Source organism: Hippocampus bargibanti, linkage group LG11 (assembly GCF_051943395.1).
Source record: "Hippocampus bargibanti isolate YZ-2025 linkage group LG11, ASM5194339v1, whole genome shotgun sequence".
Taxonomy (NCBI): Eukaryota; Metazoa; Chordata; class Actinopteri; order Syngnathiformes; family Syngnathidae; genus Hippocampus; species Hippocampus bargibanti.
The window spans coordinates 11580001-11600787 of NC_142744.1; the positions used below are offsets into that span (position 1 = coordinate 11580001).

The 20787-nt window shown below is 40.0% G+C and overlaps 3 protein-coding genes and 1 long non-coding RNA gene across 9 annotated transcripts in view; 3 read left to right on the plus strand and 1 right to left on the minus strand.

Annotated features, from left to right (window-relative positions):
* The window catches only part of LOC148891584 (uncharacterized), a 24777-nt gene extending 15568 nt beyond the window's left edge, over nt 1-9209 (plus strand). The window contains exon 3 of the long non-coding RNA XR_016116510.1: nt 7077-9209. This is a non-coding gene — a long non-coding RNA (uncharacterized LOC148891584). The remainder of the gene's footprint in view (nt 1-7076) is intronic.
* Nucleotides 5087-10778, minus strand: LOC148891585 (granulocyte-macrophage colony-stimulating factor receptor subunit alpha-like). 2 transcript variants are annotated; one of them, XM_089008952.1, is made up of 10 exons: nt 10587-10778; nt 10116-10186; nt 9988-10034; nt 9751-9905; nt 9463-9638; nt 9223-9356; nt 6472-6616; nt 6056-6161; nt 5328-5409; nt 5087-5222 (listed from the first exon to the last, which is right to left on the minus strand). In XM_089008952.1, the coding sequence occupies exons 2-10, from the start codon at nt 10177-10179 to the stop codon at nt 5136-5138; spliced, it is 996 nt and encodes a 331-aa protein (XP_088865078.1). In that variant the 5' UTR covers nt 10180-10186; nt 10587-10778; the 3' UTR covers nt 5087-5135. The 2 variants fall into 2 exon arrangements, with proteins under 2 accessions (XP_088865078.1, XP_088865077.1); XM_089008951.1 differs by having other exon boundaries at nt 10113-10186.
* catip (ciliogenesis associated TTC17 interacting protein) lies at nt 10092-14876 on the plus strand. Its single transcript, XM_089008950.1, has 10 exons — nt 10092-10208; nt 11410-11572; nt 12137-12322; nt 12575-12630; nt 12713-12799; nt 12949-13116; nt 13746-13870; nt 14060-14136; nt 14225-14292; nt 14421-14876. The coding sequence occupies exons 2-10, from the start codon at nt 11455-11457 to the stop codon at nt 14589-14591; spliced, it is 1056 nt and encodes a 351-aa protein (XP_088865076.1). The 5' UTR covers nt 10092-10208; nt 11410-11454; the 3' UTR covers nt 14592-14876.
* Nucleotides 14877-15019: 143 nt separating this feature from the next.
* casp8 (caspase 8, apoptosis-related cysteine peptidase) lies at nt 15020-20467 on the plus strand. 5 transcript variants are annotated; one of them, XM_089007957.1, is made up of 12 exons: nt 15020-15106; nt 15580-15697; nt 15868-16046; nt 16122-16227; nt 16487-16616; nt 16871-16923; nt 17006-17054; nt 17147-17211; nt 17381-17492; nt 17716-17843; nt 19224-19609; nt 19907-20467. In XM_089007957.1, exons 1-12 carry the CDS (start codon nt 15081-15083, stop codon nt 20064-20066), a joined length of 1512 nt encoding a protein of 503 aa, XP_088864083.1. In that variant the 5' UTR covers nt 15020-15080; the 3' UTR covers nt 20067-20467. The 5 variants fall into 5 exon arrangements, with proteins under 5 accessions (XP_088864083.1, XP_088864085.1, XP_088864084.1 ...); XM_089007959.1 differs by having other exon boundaries at nt 15031-15106; nt 15567-15697; XM_089007958.1 differs by having other exon boundaries at nt 15038-15199; nt 15567-15697.
* Nucleotides 20468-20787: the final 320 nt, after the last annotated feature.

Here is a 20787-nt window from a genome sequence, read left to right on the forward strand (position 1 = left end):
TTGTTTTTCTTGCGGCAGGCGACAGTCACTGCCCAACGTCAAAACCCTGCACAATCTGACAATCAATCCAAGTACATTGTTAAAATATTATTCATATATTTACCACAGTTGGTTTTGAAACAGATCTCAATCAGGTGTGATGCTGTAAGTCTGTTCTACTGCATACTAGCCAACCCCCTCATCTCAAATAATGAAAATGAGTAAAATGAGTACCTCCCGTACGGTGTCAATCAAAGTTAAACATGAGGATAAGCTGTCGTCAAGAACCTATACTGTCTCTGCTTTCGGTTAAATCAGTGGTGTCAGTCATTTTTTGCCGAGGGCCGTTATGAATTTGGGGAAGCCATTACAATGTTTAATCCCCTCCACATTTTACATATAGAGCGCACAACAAATTCAGATATAACACTTTTTCAAATCTGAAGTCAAAAATAATGACTGTTATTGTGGTTTACATCCAAAAATATGAAACTTTGGTTAGGATTTTAGCAAGCATCATGGAATTTCACAAGTTCGATTTGCTTTTGCGGGCCGAAGAAAATCATGTGGCGGGCCGGATTTGGCCGCCAGGCCGTGACTTTGACACCTGTGGGTTAGATGATGGAGACTTCATCTGTTTCATTAAACACAATGTTCCCGTTTGGCTTTTTGGAAGAAAAACTAAACAAAAAAGCTCTTGTGTATCTATGCTTTTTTAAAACCATTCACTGCCAGACGTGCAAAAATGTGTCCACTCCAGTGCCAGGGTTTTTGTCATTTTCACTCAAACGTTCGTTTGGCAATTGGCATACTCGGCACGGCGGCCAATCAAAAGCCTGTCTCGTGCTTCGGACTATACCGTGACTGTGAAGTCTACTTGAAAGTTTTGAAAGGCGCTTAGAAATAGGAGTCCACATGGCTTGTAGCGGTTTGCTTGTAGCTTTTGCTTTATTGAATAAAACAAACGTTTGATTTGAAAAAAATATTTTCTTTTCTTTTTTTTTTTTCTTGAAGAAGTTGTCAGCCACGCGGGCCGAGACGTTTTGAAAGTTGTGCGCCCGACGTAAAAGTTGTACGCCCCGGGCCTCCGGGCAGACGTTATTTCAAACACCGGTGTTTTGACACACATGACAGCCATATTTATGAGCATTACAAGTGCAAGGTCAACTATTGTTTTACCAATTGAAAAGCAAATTGAGACACGCTTGGCTAAACAAGATCATCATGTAAATCTGGAGAAAATACGCCGGGGTCCATGTTGAAGATTCATTTGCATTCCCTAGAGGGTTTGTGGGGGGAGGGTTTAGTCACGGTCCTTGTTAGAATAATTCGGTGATATGCATTAAAAAGTGTGTGGCGGGTATGCCTGATCTTTTTTTTTCTTGTAAAACTACAAACACTGGCAGGCCACCTCACAAACATAAACACCTACTCCGTTCTCCTCTGTATGAAACGGTACCGTTTCTTCAAGCTTGCAAGTGATAAGTCCACACACACACACATTCACAGAGCGCGCTGTGAAATTGGGTCAGCAATGGAGAGTGGGCTTTAATGCTGAGCACATACGCTCCCTAAAAGTGATTTACATATTCATGTGGGCGGCTATCAAAATGACACACACGCATTCCCGCCCGCATGAAAAAAAAAAACACACACACACACGCACATAAATAACTACATCGATGAGAAGGTTTCTTCAGCCGTCATCTGTACAATTTTGAAGGTTTCGGACGTTTCGCCTCCTATCCAAGAGGCTTCGTCAGCGAACTAAAGTCTGACTGGTCGTAAAAATTACAAAGAGTCCTTTGGCAACACAAAATTTCTACTTATTTCAAACCGATAAACACTTTTAAGGCATCATAAATTAGTGCATCCAAAAGATAGTCTACCAAATGAAAAACAAAGTAATGTAGTTTATTCCATACATTGTAAGAATGAAAATTGTAAAGAGCAGTACATTGGGAAGACTCAACAAATTCTCAAAAAAGACTTTATCAACATCGCAGGGATAATACTAGTGGGCCTCAATACATTTGCACCTAAAAGCTAGCAACCACTCATTTGACGACAATGAGGTTAAAATCTTAGCGAAAGAACATAGATGGTTTGAAAGGGGGGTAAAAGAAACGATTCGTATAAAACAACAAAATCCTTCTTTAAACCGGTCTGGTGGGGTGAGGTTCAATTTGGATCGTACTTACAATAGCCTGCTTAGGCAAAACAGGTTAGGCAACATTCGTAATGTTGATGAGGTGATACCGGTGGGAGTGGGGGAAATGGGCCAGTCGTTAGTCAGGAATGTAGGAACAATCAGTGGGGCCACAGGGAGTGGTCCTCTGCTCCCCCCAACCTGAGAGTAGGGACCTATCATAGCTGCCATGGCTGGACATTAGGGATATATAAATAGGGCCGATACGACCAGTCAGACTTTAGTTCGCTGAGGAAGCCTCTTGGATAGGAGGCGAAACGTCCGAAACCTTCAAATTGTACAGATGACGGCTGAAGAAACCTTCTCATCGATGGACCACTCCTGTACGACTGAGAGCTTACACAGACATAAATAACTACACTATACGCATGGACACATCGTCCCCAAACTTTACCATCCCACGCACGTGCCCAGATGCTCACATACATGCAAATACGAGCGCAAGGACAAGTTAAGCGTAAAGACTCACGAACGGTCGCGGATATTGCAACGGTCAGCATTTTTCACCGGGCGCCACGTATGTTCTACTCATTCTAATTCTGACGCCTAGGTGAACTCATTATTCTCCTTAGCTGTCAATCTCGCCTTTACACTCCCTTTCCTCCTCTTTCTATTCTCCTCCTGCCATGGGCAAAAGCAGCAAAGTGAAATCGTGCTAAATTTCAAAATATATTTTAGGGGGAGGTAAAAAAAATGCAACACCACTTTTGCTCAGGTAATTGCATAGACAAGAACTGGAGGGAGACAGAGGGAAAATGAAATGCAGGTATCTTCCTTAGGATATACTTATCAAAAACACCCCCACCCCACTCTGTCAGTGAACAATGGCTTCCTTCTGACAAAGCGTTTTCGGCTTGATTGCAGGAGGGAGGAGATGAAGCACGTGTTGGTAGGTGAAAAGTGAAAGGATGGAACACAAAGGATTCGGGAGGAAGATAGCTCTGACAGCCACTTGGTGGGTGGGGGGAGGACTGGTATTGAATGGAGGAAAAGGGTGGGGAGGTGCTCTCTTTTGAAGAGAGGGATGGTGTGTGTGCACGTGTGTGTGTGTTTGGGGAACCGCGCAGTGAGGAATGAACATTGTGATTTATTCCAGAATACTAATGTGGCTTTGATCTCCTCTGCTTAAGAAACACCCTGCTGGGATGCTGGGACTGCTGGGCACACACGCACACACGCGTGCGCATTTTCTCTGTGTCGAAAGTATGCACACAATCCATCTAAGTTGCACACCTACAAGCAGAGGATCCCTGAACAAGCTGATGTGCTTGCGCACACTCACATCAACACACTCGGAGGCATCTAATCTACTTTAACCATCTTCAAATCCATAGAGATCCAATTACAAAGATAAGGGGGGTATTTGTTTTTCCCGGTGCATCCTAAAAGACTCATTAAATTTTCATGTACGGCGAAAATGATTTGATACATCGCAAGTGTCTTTTGGTTTTCATAATTTTAATGGGAATATGTTTAAATGTCGCATCCTGCTACGGTTTGAATTGGACACGGTGGGCAAAGGTTCTCTGCGTCTTTTTGTTGTCGTCATTTCGGTGAGGGTCATGTCAAGGCTCTGGCTTAATGACAGCATGGGCACCACAATCAATCAAAGGTAACAAAACACAAACACTCAGGAGTGTTTTATTTATTTATTTGTAAATTAATTAATATTTTTTCATTATTTATGTATGTTTATTTGTGTATTTATTTATGTATATATTTTTACTTATTTATTTATTTTCTGGTTTATTTGTTTAGATATTTATTTGCTTATACATTTATTTCCATGTTTCTTATTGCGAGTTTATTTGTGTTTATTTATATAGTCATATATTCATTTGCCTATTTATCTATTTATTTGTAATTTTTTATTTATTTGCAGGGTTATTTGTTTAGTCATTCATTTATTTGTTTATATATTTCCATGTTTATTTTATTTATTCATTTAGATATTATCTGCTAATTTGTTTGTATATATATATATATATATATACATATATACTCCCTGCGTGGAGTTTGCATGTTCTCCCCGGACCCGCGTGGGTTTTCTCCGGGTCCTCCGGTTTCCTCCCACACTCCAAAAACATGCATGGCAGGCAGATTGACCACCCCAAATTGTCCCTAGGTGTGAGTGTGAGAGTGACTGTTGTATGTCTTTGTGTGCCCTGCGATTGGCTGGCAACCAATTCAGGGTGTCCCCCGCCTCGTGCCCGAAGACAGCTGAGATAGGCTCCAGCACCCCCCGCGACCCTAATGAGGAATAAACGGTACGAAAAATGAGATGAGAGATGATATATATGCCTGCTGCGGTTTTACTCTGAAAATTGCCCAAAACATTGAATTGTTCACTAAACTAAGCATCAGGTCGGTTTGTTGTCTACCTCTGTTGAAAATTCTGCGTACATGGGGAAAGAAAGGGTCAACACCGCCATCTAACGACGATTTGTGTGACTGCGAGGTGAGGGGTCGGAGCTCTACTTCCATTTCTGGGCTGACTTGCAAAACCAAACCTACAGAAAATTACGTCACCGCTTTGAGCAGTTCTAATTCATAATAATAATAATAATAATAATAATAATAATAATAATAATAATATGGTGAGTATTGTTTTGCTTTGTTTGAATGCTACTGTGTCGATGACTATTTTGTGTTTGGGAGCCTTTTAGCATTTTCATCTTTACTCAGTTCATAGAGTTGCTTGTTCTGTAGCCACAAGGGGACATAAGCCAGTGTCTTCTTGTGCCGGTCCCAAGCCCGGATAAATACAGAGGGTTGTGTCAGGAGGGGCGTCTGACGTAAAAGTTTGGCCAAAACAAACATGCGAATCAAACCTCTGAAGATGGAGGACACTGATTCGCTGAAGGGAAAATCCGAAAGGAAAAGAAGAAGATTTATAAGCACCTTTTGAAACTATTTATTCAATCAGATTTATTATTACAATGTATTATTACAATGACTTCATCAACTGCTTCTCTGTGTCCTCCACCACTGTGATCTCCTCCTCACACTTCACAGGTGGAGTGGGATGATAAAACTGCAAAAAAAACAAAAAACAAAGTAAAAACCTTTTTCTTGGTGACCAATCGACATGAGTGAGATTACTGGTCCACTGTGAGAACAAGTGTAGTCATATCCTTACATTGGATACATGATTTTCCTCCAGGAAATATTTGTACTTCAACGGGGGACGAGGAATTGTGGGATACAGAACCTGTGAAACCCTAAAAAAAAAAAACCATAATAATTACGATGCTTTCCCAGAGTCCATGTTTTGGAACTTATGTTCAAATAAGTGCCAAATTGACCTAAAAGAGTCATAGTTTATATATTTGATTCAATTTGTATGTACTTAAATGTTTTATAATAATAATAATACTGTAATACATTACATTTTAAGCGCCTTTCAAAGCTCTCAAGGACACTTTAGAGTCACAGACATGCATAGGTACTATAATAAATAAAATGCAATCACAAATAGAATGCAATAAATAAAATTTTAATAAGCCAAAAATGTAATCAAAGTAAAAATGAAATGTGTTTATGTTTATGAGACTGAAAGTTTCTCAATGTTTATTTATTGTATATATATATATATATATGTTTTCTTATTTGGTAACCGTTGGCCACCATTTTGGATTTGGATTTGCCATTATTAGTCTCGCAGTGGAGAAATGTACATTTTGTCTTGATCACAGCATTTCGTCCAGGTCCTGAAGAGCCAAAGCAGCCCCAGACAATCTGACTGCCCCCACATAATGTTCTTTGTGTGTGTGTGTGTACGTGTGTGTGCGTGTGTGTGTGTGTTTGTGTGTGTATGTGTGTGTTGATTTCATAGTCCCAGTTTTTAAACCAAAACACAGTACATACCTCTGATTGCGGACCAACAGCAACAAACTCAGGAGGATCATAGGTATTCCAAGTGCAATTGCGACGATCACTGTGATGTCGAATGTGTGAAATGACTGTTCTATTGCTGTAAAAGAAAGGTGCATGCGAGTGAGTGCATACTGTACACGGAACTGAGCTGATTGGAATTTAGTTAACTTCAAAATACAGGCACAAGCGCAAAATTGGACACCACGTAGGTGCCAATATATGTAAATACAGTACTCAACTAGCATGATAGACCTCAATTAGCATAATATAAAGAAATACAAAGAAGCACATGGCCGCCGTGACAATCACAGATCTTACTTTCCTTATTGCAAGCGTGGAGAGGAAGAAACAAAGCGACAAAATAAACGCTGGCGTATTAGTTTAGGGTAGAATGACTTGATACTTACTAACAGTGTTACTCCAATTGCTCCATAATTGTGACCCGAAACAACCAGACGTTTTCCTGGTTCTGACCCGCACACTATAAGTCAACCTCGGATTGACATTTGGGATTGTATAAAACAGCTGGCACCTCTGGATTGGTGATTTTTCCTGTTTACAGATGAATATAAGTCATTTAGATATAATTACAGTAATCCATCGTTTATCGCGGTAAATGTGGACCGGGACCACCCATGATAGATGGAAAACCACGATGTAGCGAACCCTACATGTATTGGGAAATTTACATGTGTATGAGTACAAAATAGATTTATGTGGCCAAATTTAGTGGAATACAGAACAGGACATGCATAAAGAAGCACAGTAAATGTTTGTGGTACAGTACAAAACTGTAATGCAATAAAGTAAACAGTCCATTATCAACATATAGGAAATAGAGTATAATATTTACAGGTACACTACTCGTCTCTCATGATGTAACACACTGTAGATTCATTGACGTTGTAATGGCGTGCAACAGCGACGCAACTTTCGCCTGCCCTCAGTTTGTCCAGTAATTTGACATTTTAATTCACTGTCATCATTTTTCTCTTCTCTTTGGGTTCGCTAGATGATTTTGAAGACACGGGCCATTTAGGAGCCATTACCGGCGGGTACAAATGAAAATGCGAGAACACGTACAGTATGTAACCTGAACTAATGCAATGCAAGAACAGGACGAGGGATAAGCATTCAGGTAGGTTGAATGTTGTCCAGTCGTATTGTCTCTCGGCCAATCAGATTCGGCACGAGTCAGCACGAAAACAAATGACAAAAGAAAAACCAGAGTTGACACTGTGGCATCACATGAAACAATGTAAACAAATTCAAGACGATTAACTCATTAACTTTGTGGCAACAAGATGGCTCCTGTATTTTGTTTTTCTACTCCTTTCTTCTTCCTTTCATAGCTTTGGTGCTGTGAAATGTAAATTTCTCCACTGCGAGACAAATAAAGGTACAGTGCATCCAATCAATCCAATTCACTGTCAGACGTGCAAAAATGTGTCCACTGCAGTGCCAGGGTTTTTGTCATTGTCACTTGAATTCCAGGACCTACAGAATATTGACGTTTGGGACTACATAAACATTCAAGACAGCATGAGAAACCTTCGACTCTCTTCTTTCATCAGAAAAAAAACTTGTTAATTCCTACATTATATGGGTCTGGAGTTATATGGGCTGGAAATGAGGGTGGCTGTCCAAAATACAATGCAAACTATACATATTGGTTTATATAGTGCTTTAACATGCAATGAACATGCTAAAGGGGAAATTCTGCCCTCTTGTGGAAAAGAAAACATTGCCAGAGGCCATGGCCAGCGCTTTATTGGCACCCAAGCATGAAAAACCAAAACCCAAACAAATTCGGGAATGGTGCTATGTCATATTTTCAATTCCCGAATAAATTTGTGAATGAGTTAATGCACAGTAAGCAAAGTGATGAAAATTTTGTTTACATTAATCGTCGACTCATCATGTGTAGCCAAATAAACCCGATGTTTTTGGTGACTATTTTTTGCATTTACACCGCAGTAATGCCTCAAAATGGACAAAATAAGTGCCTTTCAAAACTCTCAAGGTCACTTTACAGTCACAGGATATTTTTTCTGTGGGTGAGCAGCGGCAGGCACACGCGCCAGCGTTCACTCAACCCGGAAGTAACTCGGCTAGAAAGCCAGCTAGCTAACAGATAGCTAGCTAGGCCTTCACTCATCCTTTTGTGATGTAATGTTGAGAAAGATGGACATCTGCTACAAGCTAAATGCGATGCATCAAGGGCAGCGATAATCGAACCGCGATTTAGCAAGGGATTACTGTACTGTCATGACGATCTCATTTACAGGATAACATTTGGATATACAGTGAGACCTCAACTTACGAACTTAATTGGTTCCCAGACATAGTGTGTAAGGCGAAAAGTGTGTATCTCGAAAAAAAAATTCCCATAGGAAACCATTCAAATGGGAATAATCCGTTCCTGGGTTCCCATAAAATATAGTTTTTAACTAAATAAGCCTTAAAACTACACACCACATACCTTATTATATGTATAATAAATGTGCTATTGTACTGTAATGAAAGAAATACACTGCATTGTATCATAAAGTCACAAAGAGAGGCACATTACATGAGGACTGTAATTAAAGAAATAAACTGTGCTGTAAAATAACATTTTTCTTCGATTGCCCGAGATCGTCGCTTTGAGAGCACAGAAACACCTTTTGCAACAGACGCACCTTTGATGGCTTCTGTGTTCCGGAGAATGGGAGCAATGGTTGACTTAGCATAGCCGTGCTCGGCCACTAAATAACACAAACGCACAACTCTTTCGTGTTTTTCAATTATCTCCTTCTTCTCAGCGACGGTGATTTTATTTTGTGTCTTCCTGGGCTGAACACGAACGAGCCTGTGGTGGGTTTTTTTTCGGTCCCATCATAGTAAAATTATCAGCAAAAAGCTCCAAGTAGGCGATCGACGTGTGCATTCAATGAGAGGGGGTGTGCAAAGTAGCGCCGGCTGGAGCGCTGTTCGGTCGTGTGCTTCCGCCGAAGATCACTCCGACAGCCATGGTGGGTGTGTATTATGAATATAGTGCTTATTATAAGGTTTAATTTTCATAAATTAGAGGTTCTTAAGACGAAAAGTTTGTAAGATAAGGTGTTTGTAAGTTGAGGTCTCACTGTACAATATGGTAAATTCATACAGTATAGCACCTGGTGACCCATATCCAACTGGTATTCAAAGCATGAAGGTTGCGAGTTAGCACGGCCACGGGGCATGTCCCAAGTCACCATCAAACCTTCATCTGTGACTGAAGCCGATATGTTTCCAGGTGGAGGCAAAACCTCTGTCAACACAATACAAAAAAAAAAAAATCAGTTTGATCCAGGAGCGAATCGCTTTCCATACACTATCAACAGTACTGCAACAGTAGTTTTGTTTTGGTCTGTTACCCATCATTTCGCTGTTGTATACGTAGTTGTAGAGAGCCCATTTATGGTGCAGGGACACGTTGAATCGCATGATGACATGCAACTTCTCATATTCCCCCAGAACAACGGAAGTTGATCCAGAATGTTGTTGAGATATAAGACCGAGGGGGTGAACTGTGCTGTTATTATCACAAACGCTGCAAGGACAACAACAACAACAAAACAATATTCAAAGGTGTCAACATTTTGAAAATATTCACATGCGCCACAGGCTAATGTGCAAGTAATCAAAAGGCTAGCGATATAAACCTGATATAAATAGAGAGCTGATCATCCTGAAGCAAAGTGGGGAAGTTCCACGAGCAGTTGAGAAGATTTGTCGGGTAAAGGAAGCAGCGAAAGTTATCATCCTCGTCAATGTTCACAGAGTCATACTCTTCTCCTGAGAAACTCAACACTTGGAGCTACGACAGAAATAAATACCAATTTGAGCAAGTTGTCTTCACACATATTAGGAACTTGTGTGTTTAAGCATGTGTGTCATACATTATCAATTGATAGTTCCTCTTGACAGACCTCTCCTTTGGTGGTCTCTGTTGACAAAGAATATATTGTATATTAAATCCTGCTCTTTATATGGATGGATGGATATATTGTGTTCAATTATTTACTACTTTGAAAGGCCCACAGAATCAGCAAACCACAACAAACTCGTGGATGAATTGGACACATCTTCATAGGCAACCTGCAATTCCACACACAGAAAGGTAAGCAAACAAAGAAAGCGACGAGATGGTTCTTAGGGCCACACTTCTCATTCGTGGTTTTTTTTTAGCAACTGACTGACTTCTGAAACTTCCTCTTTGTCACAGAAAGTATCCAACAACTAATTCCACACACTTTTTATATATTTGACAGACAATTGTGCTTATAGCGTTCCAGTTACTTTTAATGGTGGGTGCCATGTTCATAAATGTCTCTCATGTTTGATATTGATCTGGAACAATCCCACTACCAATGTTTTGTCAACACATACATCTGACTCATCTCCTCCATTGTCAAGATGAATGTTAAATGTCATTTCTTATCTTTTTAATGTAAAATGCTAGCATTAAAAGATTGTCCCTTGAACAAAAAGTTCTTACCTTTTACTTGGTTGACATTCCTTCGTTCTCTGTCGAAAGGAAGAACGTCACATTTCTGGAGAAAGAAGAAGTATGATGTCACATACTCTTCATGAGCTTCAGGAAACCGTTGTTGTATTCAATATTTTTGCACTGCAGTATTTACAAGTACCGTACTGTCATGTGATATGGACGAAATTGGTTAGTTATAATTACATCATGCTAAATACCCACAGGTTTTTGGAATATGAAGAGGTTTTTTTTCAATGTTTTGTTTTTGAGTTAGATGTAAAATTCGAGAATCTGGCTGTGCAAAACAGTTGGAACACAAAATCGTTCCTCTCACATTCCGTTTAGGGGTCTCTCTCTCTCTCTCTCTCTCTCTCTCTCTCTCTCTCTCTCTCTCTCTCTCTCTCTCTCTCTCTCTCTCTCTCTCTCTCTCTCTCTCTCTCTCACTCACTCACTCACTCACTCTCTCTCTCTCTCTCTCTCTCTCTCTCTCTCTCTCTCGAGTTTTTTTCTATTTAAACAAAAATACGATTACATGCTTTTTAGCTTCTCGGCCTTTTCTTCTCCCTCTTTTTTTTTCTTGTTCTGAATTTTACAACAGACGATCTTTCAAATAATTAAATGAAATCGTTTATTGTGCGATCGTGTATTTCCAAAATCACCCTGCCCACTTACACGTAACTTTACGGCACTCGAACTACGGTTGCCTTGACAACGCTTGACCACGCGTCCATCGTCTGAAATCGGAAACTTCAAAGACGATTTACGACCGAAAAGCGGAAAAGAAAGACCCGCACATACTATCGATAACAATTTATGTGTCCTATCGATCCAGTCGTCTCATACAGTCGACTGTTACCATTTTCAACACGGGACAAACATGGAGACTCCAGAAAGGGTTAAGACTCCACCGCTTCCCTCACCGGAGACCAAAGGAGGCAATGACGCTTGCGAGATGGTGGCCTCCGAAGAAGCAATTGCGTTCATGTTAAGCATCGGTGAGTTCACCGGCGACCTTGTTGACACAAGACCCCACAAACCCCCCCTCAGTACACGACCACCTTTTTTTGGCACCTGTTGAGACACTCACAGCACATTACAGGAGAATGATGATGATTTAAAAGACTCCATACACAATAAAGAAATAAAATAATGCCTTCATCTGTATTCAATCCCCGTTGGGTGTTGTAATAACCCTCGTCCACCCGCTTTTCTTTCTACCGGATGGCCAACTATATCAGACAAAATAAAATAGATTTATTATTTTTTGCTGTATGATTCATTTAGTATGACGTTCTTGTATTGTGAACCATTGTATTTGACCATTAGACATAATTTAGATAGTGGTGATTGTGCCTCAAAATTCTTTTTCCACTACAAAAATACCTTTTCTCTCGACCATTTTTTTGTCAAATATCAGCCCAATACTTATCTCTCCAAGTAACACCATCATAACCAACATGAAAAACACGTTAGTTTTAGTCTTTGAAAGTGCTGTGTGAAAACTAAGAATGAGCAGGTGATTTTTTTTTTTACCCCGAGGCAAACTCTTTTTTTGCCAGAACCTGTGGAGCTGACAAAATGTGTGTTTACCGACTCTCTGGTGACCATGTCAGAAGGGGGTCGAGACTTGGGGAGGTTCTCCGTGTCAGTGGAATTTGCCTACAGAGCTCATCAACCATGTGTGCTACTACACGCACAAAGCCTGGGGGCTATTGACAACTCCCCATGTGGAACGACAGTGACATGTGAGGTTTTTACACGTGAATATTCATTCATTTTTGTTCTTAATTTCTGCCAATAGTGTTGATTATTGATCATCAGACACCTGCTATGAGATCAGTTACACTGCTGTCACGGATTTGATGCAACGACCTCATAAGGTTAAAAATACAACATCAGTCTTATTAAGGCCAAATTATTGCTGAAGATCTTTGGATGTTATTGGGCATCATTAATTCCAATTGCATTGTCTCTTTTTGTTTGTTTTCCCATGTTAGCTTACCTAACTGCTGACCTGGAAGTTCTGGAAGAGGATCACCACGAGTATGTCAAGGTATCTCACCCACCCGAATGCATTCTAGGAAATGCATTCATGGCATGTCTCGCATGATTAAAAAAAGTGAATTTATTTCTAGCTTGATGACCATATTTTGGACAAGCGATGTCACATGGTGCAATGTGATGGAGAGATGAATATTGAAAGAGTCACCACTGACGGAACGGTGAGTTTCCCCCTAAAGTGTATCCAAAGGGGAAAGTGTCTGAAAGATGTTAATCAGGCCACTTGGGATCCGAATGTGTTTGAGAAATATTGAGTGAATACAAATTTGATGATGTGTTTGTTTGTGTGTGTATGTGTGTTTGTGTCTAGGAGGTGACAAGGGACAGTGTTTCATATTCCATGGCTGCCTTGAGAGGCCTTGTGACTGAAGGTTCCAACCTTTTGCTCATGCGTCTTATTGTGTTGAGGAAGAAAGTCCCAGAGCACATGACATGCATCTCCTTGGACCAGAAATTACACATCAATTACATGACTTATGTAAGTGATTCCCAAACTACTGTCTTCTGTCACTCAGTCACTGCCAGACATGTGCAAATATACTCCAGTGCCAGGGTTTTTGTCATTGTCACTTAAATTCCAGGACCCACAGAATATTGAGTTTTAGGACTACATAAACATTTAATGCAGCGTAAGAAACCTTAGGTTCTCTTCTTTCATCAGAGAGGAACAGTTAATTCCTAATTTATATGGGTCTGGAGTTATATGAGCTTGAAATTAGCTAGGTGGCTGTCCAAATTACAATGCAATACATACATATTGGTTTATGTCGCGGTTAAACAACAGCTGAAGCTGGGACAAAGTGCTAACATGAAAAAAGGGGAAATGCTGCCCCTTGTGGAAGGGAAAACATTACCCGAGGTCTGGCCAGCGCTTTATCGGCACCCAAGCAAGAAAAACCAAAAACCGAACAAATTCGGGAATGGCGCTCTATGTCATATTTTCAATTCCTGGATAAATTCATGAATGGCAGTGAATGAGTTAATATTGGAGTACAAGACAAGAAGCAGATGTGGCAATATGCTCCGTCCATTTTATAGACACCCTGTCCTCTCTCGGGGTTGCTCAGATTTTTTTTTCATTGTGCTGTTATGTTTGTGTGTGACCAGCGAGGTCTGGAACAGGAACAGATGGCGATTGAGGGAGAAACCGTGGAAGTATTTGGAGTGGAGAGGATTGTTCATTCTGTGGATGAAAGCCCGACTACATGGCAGTGCTACTTTTTGGATGATGGGTAAGATCCATTCCGTCATTGCAGATTAAAATGCTAAAGAAAAGCTATATTACATAATTTGGCCATCATTCATTAGCACTACCACCACTATACTATGTTAACACAATTGTGACTCCTGTGCTCTTTCAGTGACAAAAATCACAGAATGTCATTGAGTGTAAAGTAAACTGGAGATTCTTGTTTCATTAGGCATCTTGCTAGCAGATTGCAGGTGGGATCACCGGTTACAATGAGATTACTGCAACTGCCATCACAGAAAGAAGAAGGTATTATGTATATCTGCATTATGTGTCGAATACTATATTATCATAAAATGAATTATGTTTACATGTAGGTGTGTTTACATTTTCATAGCTTATGATAAAATCCCTTTGGTTTGGGAAGAAGACATACAGATGCGTTCTAAATTCTTGGACAGAAAGGTAGTCAATTTTAAACTTTTTGGGTGGTTTGTTTTGAGACTTACTAAACCGGGACAGTATTCTGAGTGTGCTTTGTTAAATCCACTAAATAGATTTGAACATGAGATATGTTTGTGGCATTGTTTCAGGAGGAATTGAAAGCTGATCATGCATCGTATTTAAGAGCGAACCCAGAGATCCGTGCACTCATATCTGACTTTCTGCAATTTTTGCTACTCAAGAAACCAAATGACGTCTTCCAGTTTGCAAGGGAATACTTCCTCCCCTTCACTTCAAACACAAGCCTGGAGGATACCTGATATAACGACATCAATTGACATCTCACATTCTCACAATCATAAGTTTATATAACAGCTGTCATTCATTAACACTGGATACTTTTATTTAATTTTAGTGTGTGATCAAAATCATTATTGAAGCATCACTTTTTTCCTCACATGGAGATGTCCTGATGAAAACAATAAAAACAAATAATGAGCCAGCACACTTTGGGAAATTATAGGCCAGTTAATATGTCAATTAAGGCTCCAGCATTTCCACAAGCAAATGTACGTGTCAGTGTCAGTCACACATAAAGTGTTAAATTTAACAGAAATGTGTGTGAAAATGTGCTTTTTTTCTTGATTATTTGTTTCAGAGTCGTGTACATTCAGTACAATACATGCGGTCTCTAACTCCCACTCCAGGACAATAGGTGGCGGTAATGCACCTTGTTCTGTTCTTCAGACGCAACACCGTAAAACGAAGAAAATGATTTAGGATAAACTCACGTACAGTATCGGCGTCTAATGCATCAGATAAAAGTTTCTAAAAGGTCATATTTTTTCATACTTAGTGGCCTCTTTTCCAACAAACAAGTGTGTGATTTTTCTACACCGGACTTGAAGAGACAATCGTCCCAACAGCGGTAAATTTCGGCCTCTGAACTCGATTGGACAAGTCTACCTGAATGAAAGTTTTTTTTCGTCATTCGGCATTAACGTTGCTTTTGGCGCAGTACCGAAAATATAATTGAGTAACATTTCAAGATCTCGAAAGTACTTTGTTGTATTACTTTTTTCGTTGAGTTAACACCGTTTCGAGAAACCAGCAACTCAATACACTCAGTAATCTGCATTTGTACGCTGTCTGTACAGAATCATGATTGTGCTTGAAAATGAAAATATAGACAATTAAATTTTGAATTATAAAATAATAGACACACTGCGACTAGATGCTCCAAAATTGGGAGCATTTCCATTTCACTTTTAATATATTTTCCCAATGTCTCGAAGTTTCCCTTCAAAGTGGGGTTGGGATGGACAGGCGGTTGTTGATGGAAATCTCCGAGGGCCTGGCTTCCTCCGAAGTGGCCGCACTCTGCTTCTTGTGCCGTGACGTTCTCAACCGCCAACATCTCCAAGGAGTGAGAATCACACCCACTACTTGACTGTTTTATACTTATTTGGATCGCAAAGATCGTGTAGATTAAACAGAGAAGGAAACTAGAATGTTTCACACTTTAGCAAAGCACAGATTGAATGTATTTTAATGTGTGAATATTTCTCTAACTTTTGCTGCAAATTGCCAATGCAGGTCAACGACGCAAAAGTTCTATTCAATAGATTGGAAGAAAGAGATTGCCTGTACCCTGAATTTCTGCATCAGTTACTGCGCACAATCCGACGGAATGATCTCCTCAGCCTTTTAGAGGGTAACAGACAGGATGTGGAGGAAACCGATGCCAATCCTATCTGCACGCTATCAAATTACAGGTAAAAGCAGTATGAATAGTTATTTTTACTTGTACTCAACCTATTTTCCAATCCTCCACCATGCTTTATGAATAGGGTGATGCTGTACCATATATATGATGAAACGACAAAAAAAGATGTTGAAAAGATGAAGTTTCTCCTGAGCAACAAGATTGGCAGGAGACAAATGGATGAATGCGATGTAAGGAAACCCACTCAACATTTGTACAGCCAGATTCACATTCGAATGTTATATTGTGCACTGACTACACCGTGGAATGCAGTTTGGAAAGATTTATTGTAGAAAAGTTTAGCAGTGCTCTTTGTTGTTGTTGTACACTGAAAACATTTCAGGCCAAAAGAAAAATATTAGACAAAAGTTGACCACATGCGGGTGTGCTCACTCTTCTCTTCACACCAAACTGTTCATACTCACTGATTTTTCTTCTGTAAATTTCCAGACAGCACTGGACGTCTTTGTGGAATTAGAAAAAGCGGGTTTACTGTCTCAATTAGAACTACGAGAGCTGCACTCAATACTGCTGGAAGTGGATCTACAACTGGCATTGACAGTCAAGCAATTTGCGCAAGGTGCTAGCTCAGAATTCTTTGAATGACTATTCTCTCTTACAATACCCGTATTTATGTTTGACCGACCTGTTGAGAACGTGACACAAAATGAGACCATATGGAGGTGGGCAGCCTTCATCTGAATTCCAGGGTGCCCGAACAGAATCCTTGTGGAGGCGAGGGTGTCCACATATAACCATAAGACATCAGACAAATCATACCTCTTCTCCTACCTCCCCTTCTTTCCAAATTCATCAAATCCTTTTCACTCGTAGGTGCGTCTGGGGCAGCCTGTCCACCTCCTGCCCACCCCCTCGATGGTTTCCAGGTGTGTTTCTGGATGCGTCTGTTTGCTCGGGAACGCCAAGAATAAAATGAGCTGCTTCACTGATTGTAATTTCTTCCTGCAGCGTGTCAACAACTCCCCCCTTGAGCGCATATCTGTGACTCAAGCTATCAGTATGTATTGCAAACTGCATTATTCAAAAGCTGTGGCATTTTCATCTTTCGCCGCTAAGTTATAACTGTTTTGTTTTTTGTTTTGTTTTTAGATAAAAGTGGCCATTTTCCCTCCGGTGCACAAATAGACACACAGCCTTCTTCACTTTCTGATCAGGTATCCGTTTAACTGAATAGGGATCATAAGAAAATGTCCAAATGAACTCTGTTGATAAAATGGCACCCATGTGGGGCTGCCAGCTCAAAAGCTGATTGATTGGTCATTCATCCAGTCACTTTCACAATCGTCTTAATTATTTCGATTTGTTGGTGTACTTGTGTTGCAGACCGAGTACTACGCAATGAATCACATCCCTCGTGGTGTGTGCGTTATCATCAACAATGAGGAATTTTTCGGCGAGGGGATGACAAAAAGGCGTGGAACTGAAGCGGACGAAAGTGCGTATTTTCCTCAAGTCACTCATTTCAAGTCGCCGAATGAACAATGTGATATATCTTATTGGTGTGAATCACGGATAAAGCCAACAAAACAACTCCAGACAGGAAAAGGCCAATGGCACAATCTAAACCCTGAGCCTCACAACTAAACAAGATAAGATGGATAATAAAATGGATCATGGCCCAATAAGGCAAAACGTTTTTTATTTTTTTAATTCCACAGGGGCTCTTAACTCACTGTTCTCCAAATTTGGCTTCCGTGTGATTGTCCATCGCAACTTGACAGCAGAAGAAATAAAATGGAAGCTAAATAACATTGCGACAAGAAACTTTTCTGAGGATGATGCCCTGGTGAGAAAGATGACGTTTTATTTATTTATTTATTTTACTCATACGTTTTGAAACCATTATTGTTGGTGGAGTTACATTTTTAAAATCTTATACAGACGCTCCCCTACTTACAAACATTCAAGTTACAAACAATGGTATATACAAACATTTTTTGTGGGTATGTCGAAAAATGTTAAGACAAAGATTCTGTAAGTTAGATTTTGTATTGCACGCCTTTTTCCGAGTAGTGCTTCTTTCCGTCGCTAATATTGATGTGAGGAGCTGTCAGAGCTCTCTCTCTCTCTTAACATCTGTAGTATTCTCTTCAGTTGTACATGTACATATCTTTATACAGCATGTATTTTATTAAATGTTTATTTTTCAATACAAACCAATACAGGTTACTTATACCAGCTTTAAACATACTTTTATATATATATATATATATATATATATATATATATATATATATATATATATATATATATATATATATATATATATAAAGCCTTAAAGGACAACCGACATCACTGTTTTGTTTCCTAACTGACATCAGGAAAACGTTTTATAGCATCTAAAATACCCAAAACACGCAGTATGATATTTTTATTCAAATGCAAAACACCAATAAAAATGACTTAAAGTGTCCAAAATCTGCAAAAATATTCAGCTGCGACTTGGGCATTTTCAGAAAGTCCCGCCCCCAGTTCATGACGTCACGCCAAGACGTCTTGCATTGCTGGAGAATCAAAACAATGGCTTCAGATTCGGAGAATATGCTTATTGTTACACATCCAGTTATGAATATGATTCAAATACTTGTGAAGAGGAAAGCATACATGTTTGCAATCGATTAAATAATTTATTCCGTGCCATTTTGAGGCAACATTGGGGGGAAATGTCTCACCCAAAAAGAGGCAGAAAATGGCCCGTTTCCACAGGCTGATAAATTCCTTACATGGAGCTTGGACGCCCTTTTCTGGTGCAACACGAGGTTTTCAGACCAAACAAGCATTGACGTGATGGAAGGACTGCTACAATGTGTCCTTTTTTTCGGTCAGGGGCGTTCCTTCAGTGACGTCACGTACGGACTCGTCACCAACAAGACTTCCGGAATATTCAACGCGAGTCTTAAAACGTAAAATATAGCTATATGCGGTGGAATCTTTGTAAAATACGCTCAGTAGAAGTCATTTGAAGCCATTTTACGAATGGCATTTGTAAAAAAAACATTTTACCTTTAAACATACATTCCATACAAAATGAAGCACTGAAGCAACTTATGAACGACGGTTTGGAGTGTATCTTGTTCGTAAATTGGGGAGTGTCTGTATTTACGTGTGATGCCAAGATTAACAACTGTCATCACGATAAAAAAAACACTCATCTTTTTGTTTTTAGGTCGTGTGCGTGCTCTCGCACGGGAAAAACGGTTGCGTCTATGGGACCGACGCAAACAAAGTTTCCTTACGAGAACTGACGCAGCCATTCACAAGTGGTTTTGCCCCCACCTTGGCGGGAAAACCGAAACTCTACTTCATCCAAGCGTGTCAGGGAAAATCCCTTCAGACAGGATCCTTGCCGTCCTCGTCAAGAGGAGTTGATGAAGACCCACAGAATCAACTGGAAATGGATGCGGGTCCCATCCAGGACGAGACGGTGGCCTCGGATGCCGACTTCCTGATCGGCATGTCCACAGTGCCAGAGTGCAAGTCCTTTCGAAATACTAACACGGGTTCAATCTACATCCAAGAACTCTGCAAGCAACTCAGGCGATCTGCTGAGAGGTGAGATGAAAAGATTGCAGTCGGTTTTGTGAATCATTCAAATATATTCTTATATTTACTCTTTTGGGCATTGTGTCATTAATCCGCAACCCTCAAGTTGTCAATCGCACAATTACTCACAATAAGATATTTTTGACGCATTTCCCCAATGACAATGTGACATTGTGCATGAGCGTTTGTTTTTTTATTGCTGGGCTTGTGTTGTGTCAAAACACCGCACTACCGTGGTATTATACACGTTGTCCTCTAAATATGCCCCTTTTATAAGTTGTCGTGTCTTGTGTTTGACATTTGCAGCTCACAGGAGGAAAATATTCTCGCTGTCTTGACACGGGTGAACAGGGAGGTCAGCAGAGGAGAGTTTCTCCGCCACAAGCAAATGCCTGAGCCAAAATACACCCTCACTAAGACATTGATTCTAAAATTTGTTGATGAGAACCAAATGAAACGCTCCTAAAGTGCTGTATTGCCTGATTTCCAATAAGACTGCTTTATATTATCACTGCACCTTTGATGTTTACAAAACTGTGAAAAACAATTCCGCATAATGTTTTTTTTTTAATATTTCCAATCATACCAGATGACAGAATTATATTTGTAATTTGTCAATCAATGTGAAATATATATATATAGTTTTAAACACACCTGGCTGGCCTGAGAATACCTCGCAAAGTATATTTAAAACAAAAAAAACATGCGTGTGTGAGTGTGTGTACGCGCGCGTGTGCGTGCGCGAGGTGGAAATTCTTGCAAATGAACCAAATTCATGTTGGGCTTTCCTCTCTCTTTCGTAACTTTGCTGTTGTGAAATGTAATGTTTCTTCACTGCGAGACGAATAAATGTACATCCAAATCCAATCTTTTTTTAGCTTTTTCCCTTTTGGCGTAATTCGGAATGCACCATTCAGTTCACGTAAATAATGGCTGATAATCAGCCTTTTTTTTACCCATACGCAAAGCGTCCCACGAGCTACAGACAGGTCGCCATTCAACGAAAAGCAGTTCTTAAATGTATTTTCTTTGTATAAATGCGAGTGATATAAATGACTCAGGCGCTTGTTATATCGCAAGACGAGCTTAACCGGCATCGTAAACCGAAGCCCCGGTAGAGCAACATATCCGGTCAACAAACGTCACCGGGGCGGTGTTTGAGTTGCACGAAACAATACATTATTAAA

Bases quoted from the DNA above. Each gene is read 5' to 3' on its own strand.
- LOC148891585 (XM_089008951.1), bottom strand. From the start codon at position 10,179: ATGAAGATGTGTCCAATTCATCCACGAGTTTGTTGTGGTTTGCTGATT. The intron at 6,617-9,222 runs GTGCTATACTGT...ATCTGTAAACAG, and splicing joins AGTTGGATATGGGTCACCAG to GAAAAATCACCAATCCAGAG. The intron at 5,223-5,327 runs GTAAGGATATGA...TTTTTTTTGCAG, and splicing joins AGGAAAATCATGTATCCAAT to TTTTATCATCCCACTCCACC.
- catip (XM_089008950.1), top strand. From the start codon at position 11,455: ATGGAGACTCCAGAAAGGGTTAAGACTCCACCGCTTCCCTCACCGGAG. The intron at 12,323-12,574 runs GTGAGGTTTTTA...TTCCCATGTTAG, and splicing joins ATGTGGAACGACAGTGACAT to CTTACCTAACTGCTGACCTG. The intron at 13,117-13,745 runs GTAAGTGATTCC...GTGTGTGACCAG, and splicing joins ACATCAATTACATGACTTAT to CGAGGTCTGGAACAGGAACA.
- casp8 (XM_089007956.1), top strand. From the start codon at position 15,081: ATGCATCAGATAAAAGTTTCTAAAAGGTCATATTTTTTCATACTTAGT. The intron at 16,924-17,005 runs GTGTGTTTCTGG...TTCTTCCTGCAG, and splicing joins ACCCCCTCGATGGTTTCCAG to CGTGTCAACAACTCCCCCCT. The intron at 19,610-19,906 runs GTGAGATGAAAA...TGACATTTGCAG, and splicing joins CTCAGGCGATCTGCTGAGAG to CTCACAGGAGGAAAATATTC.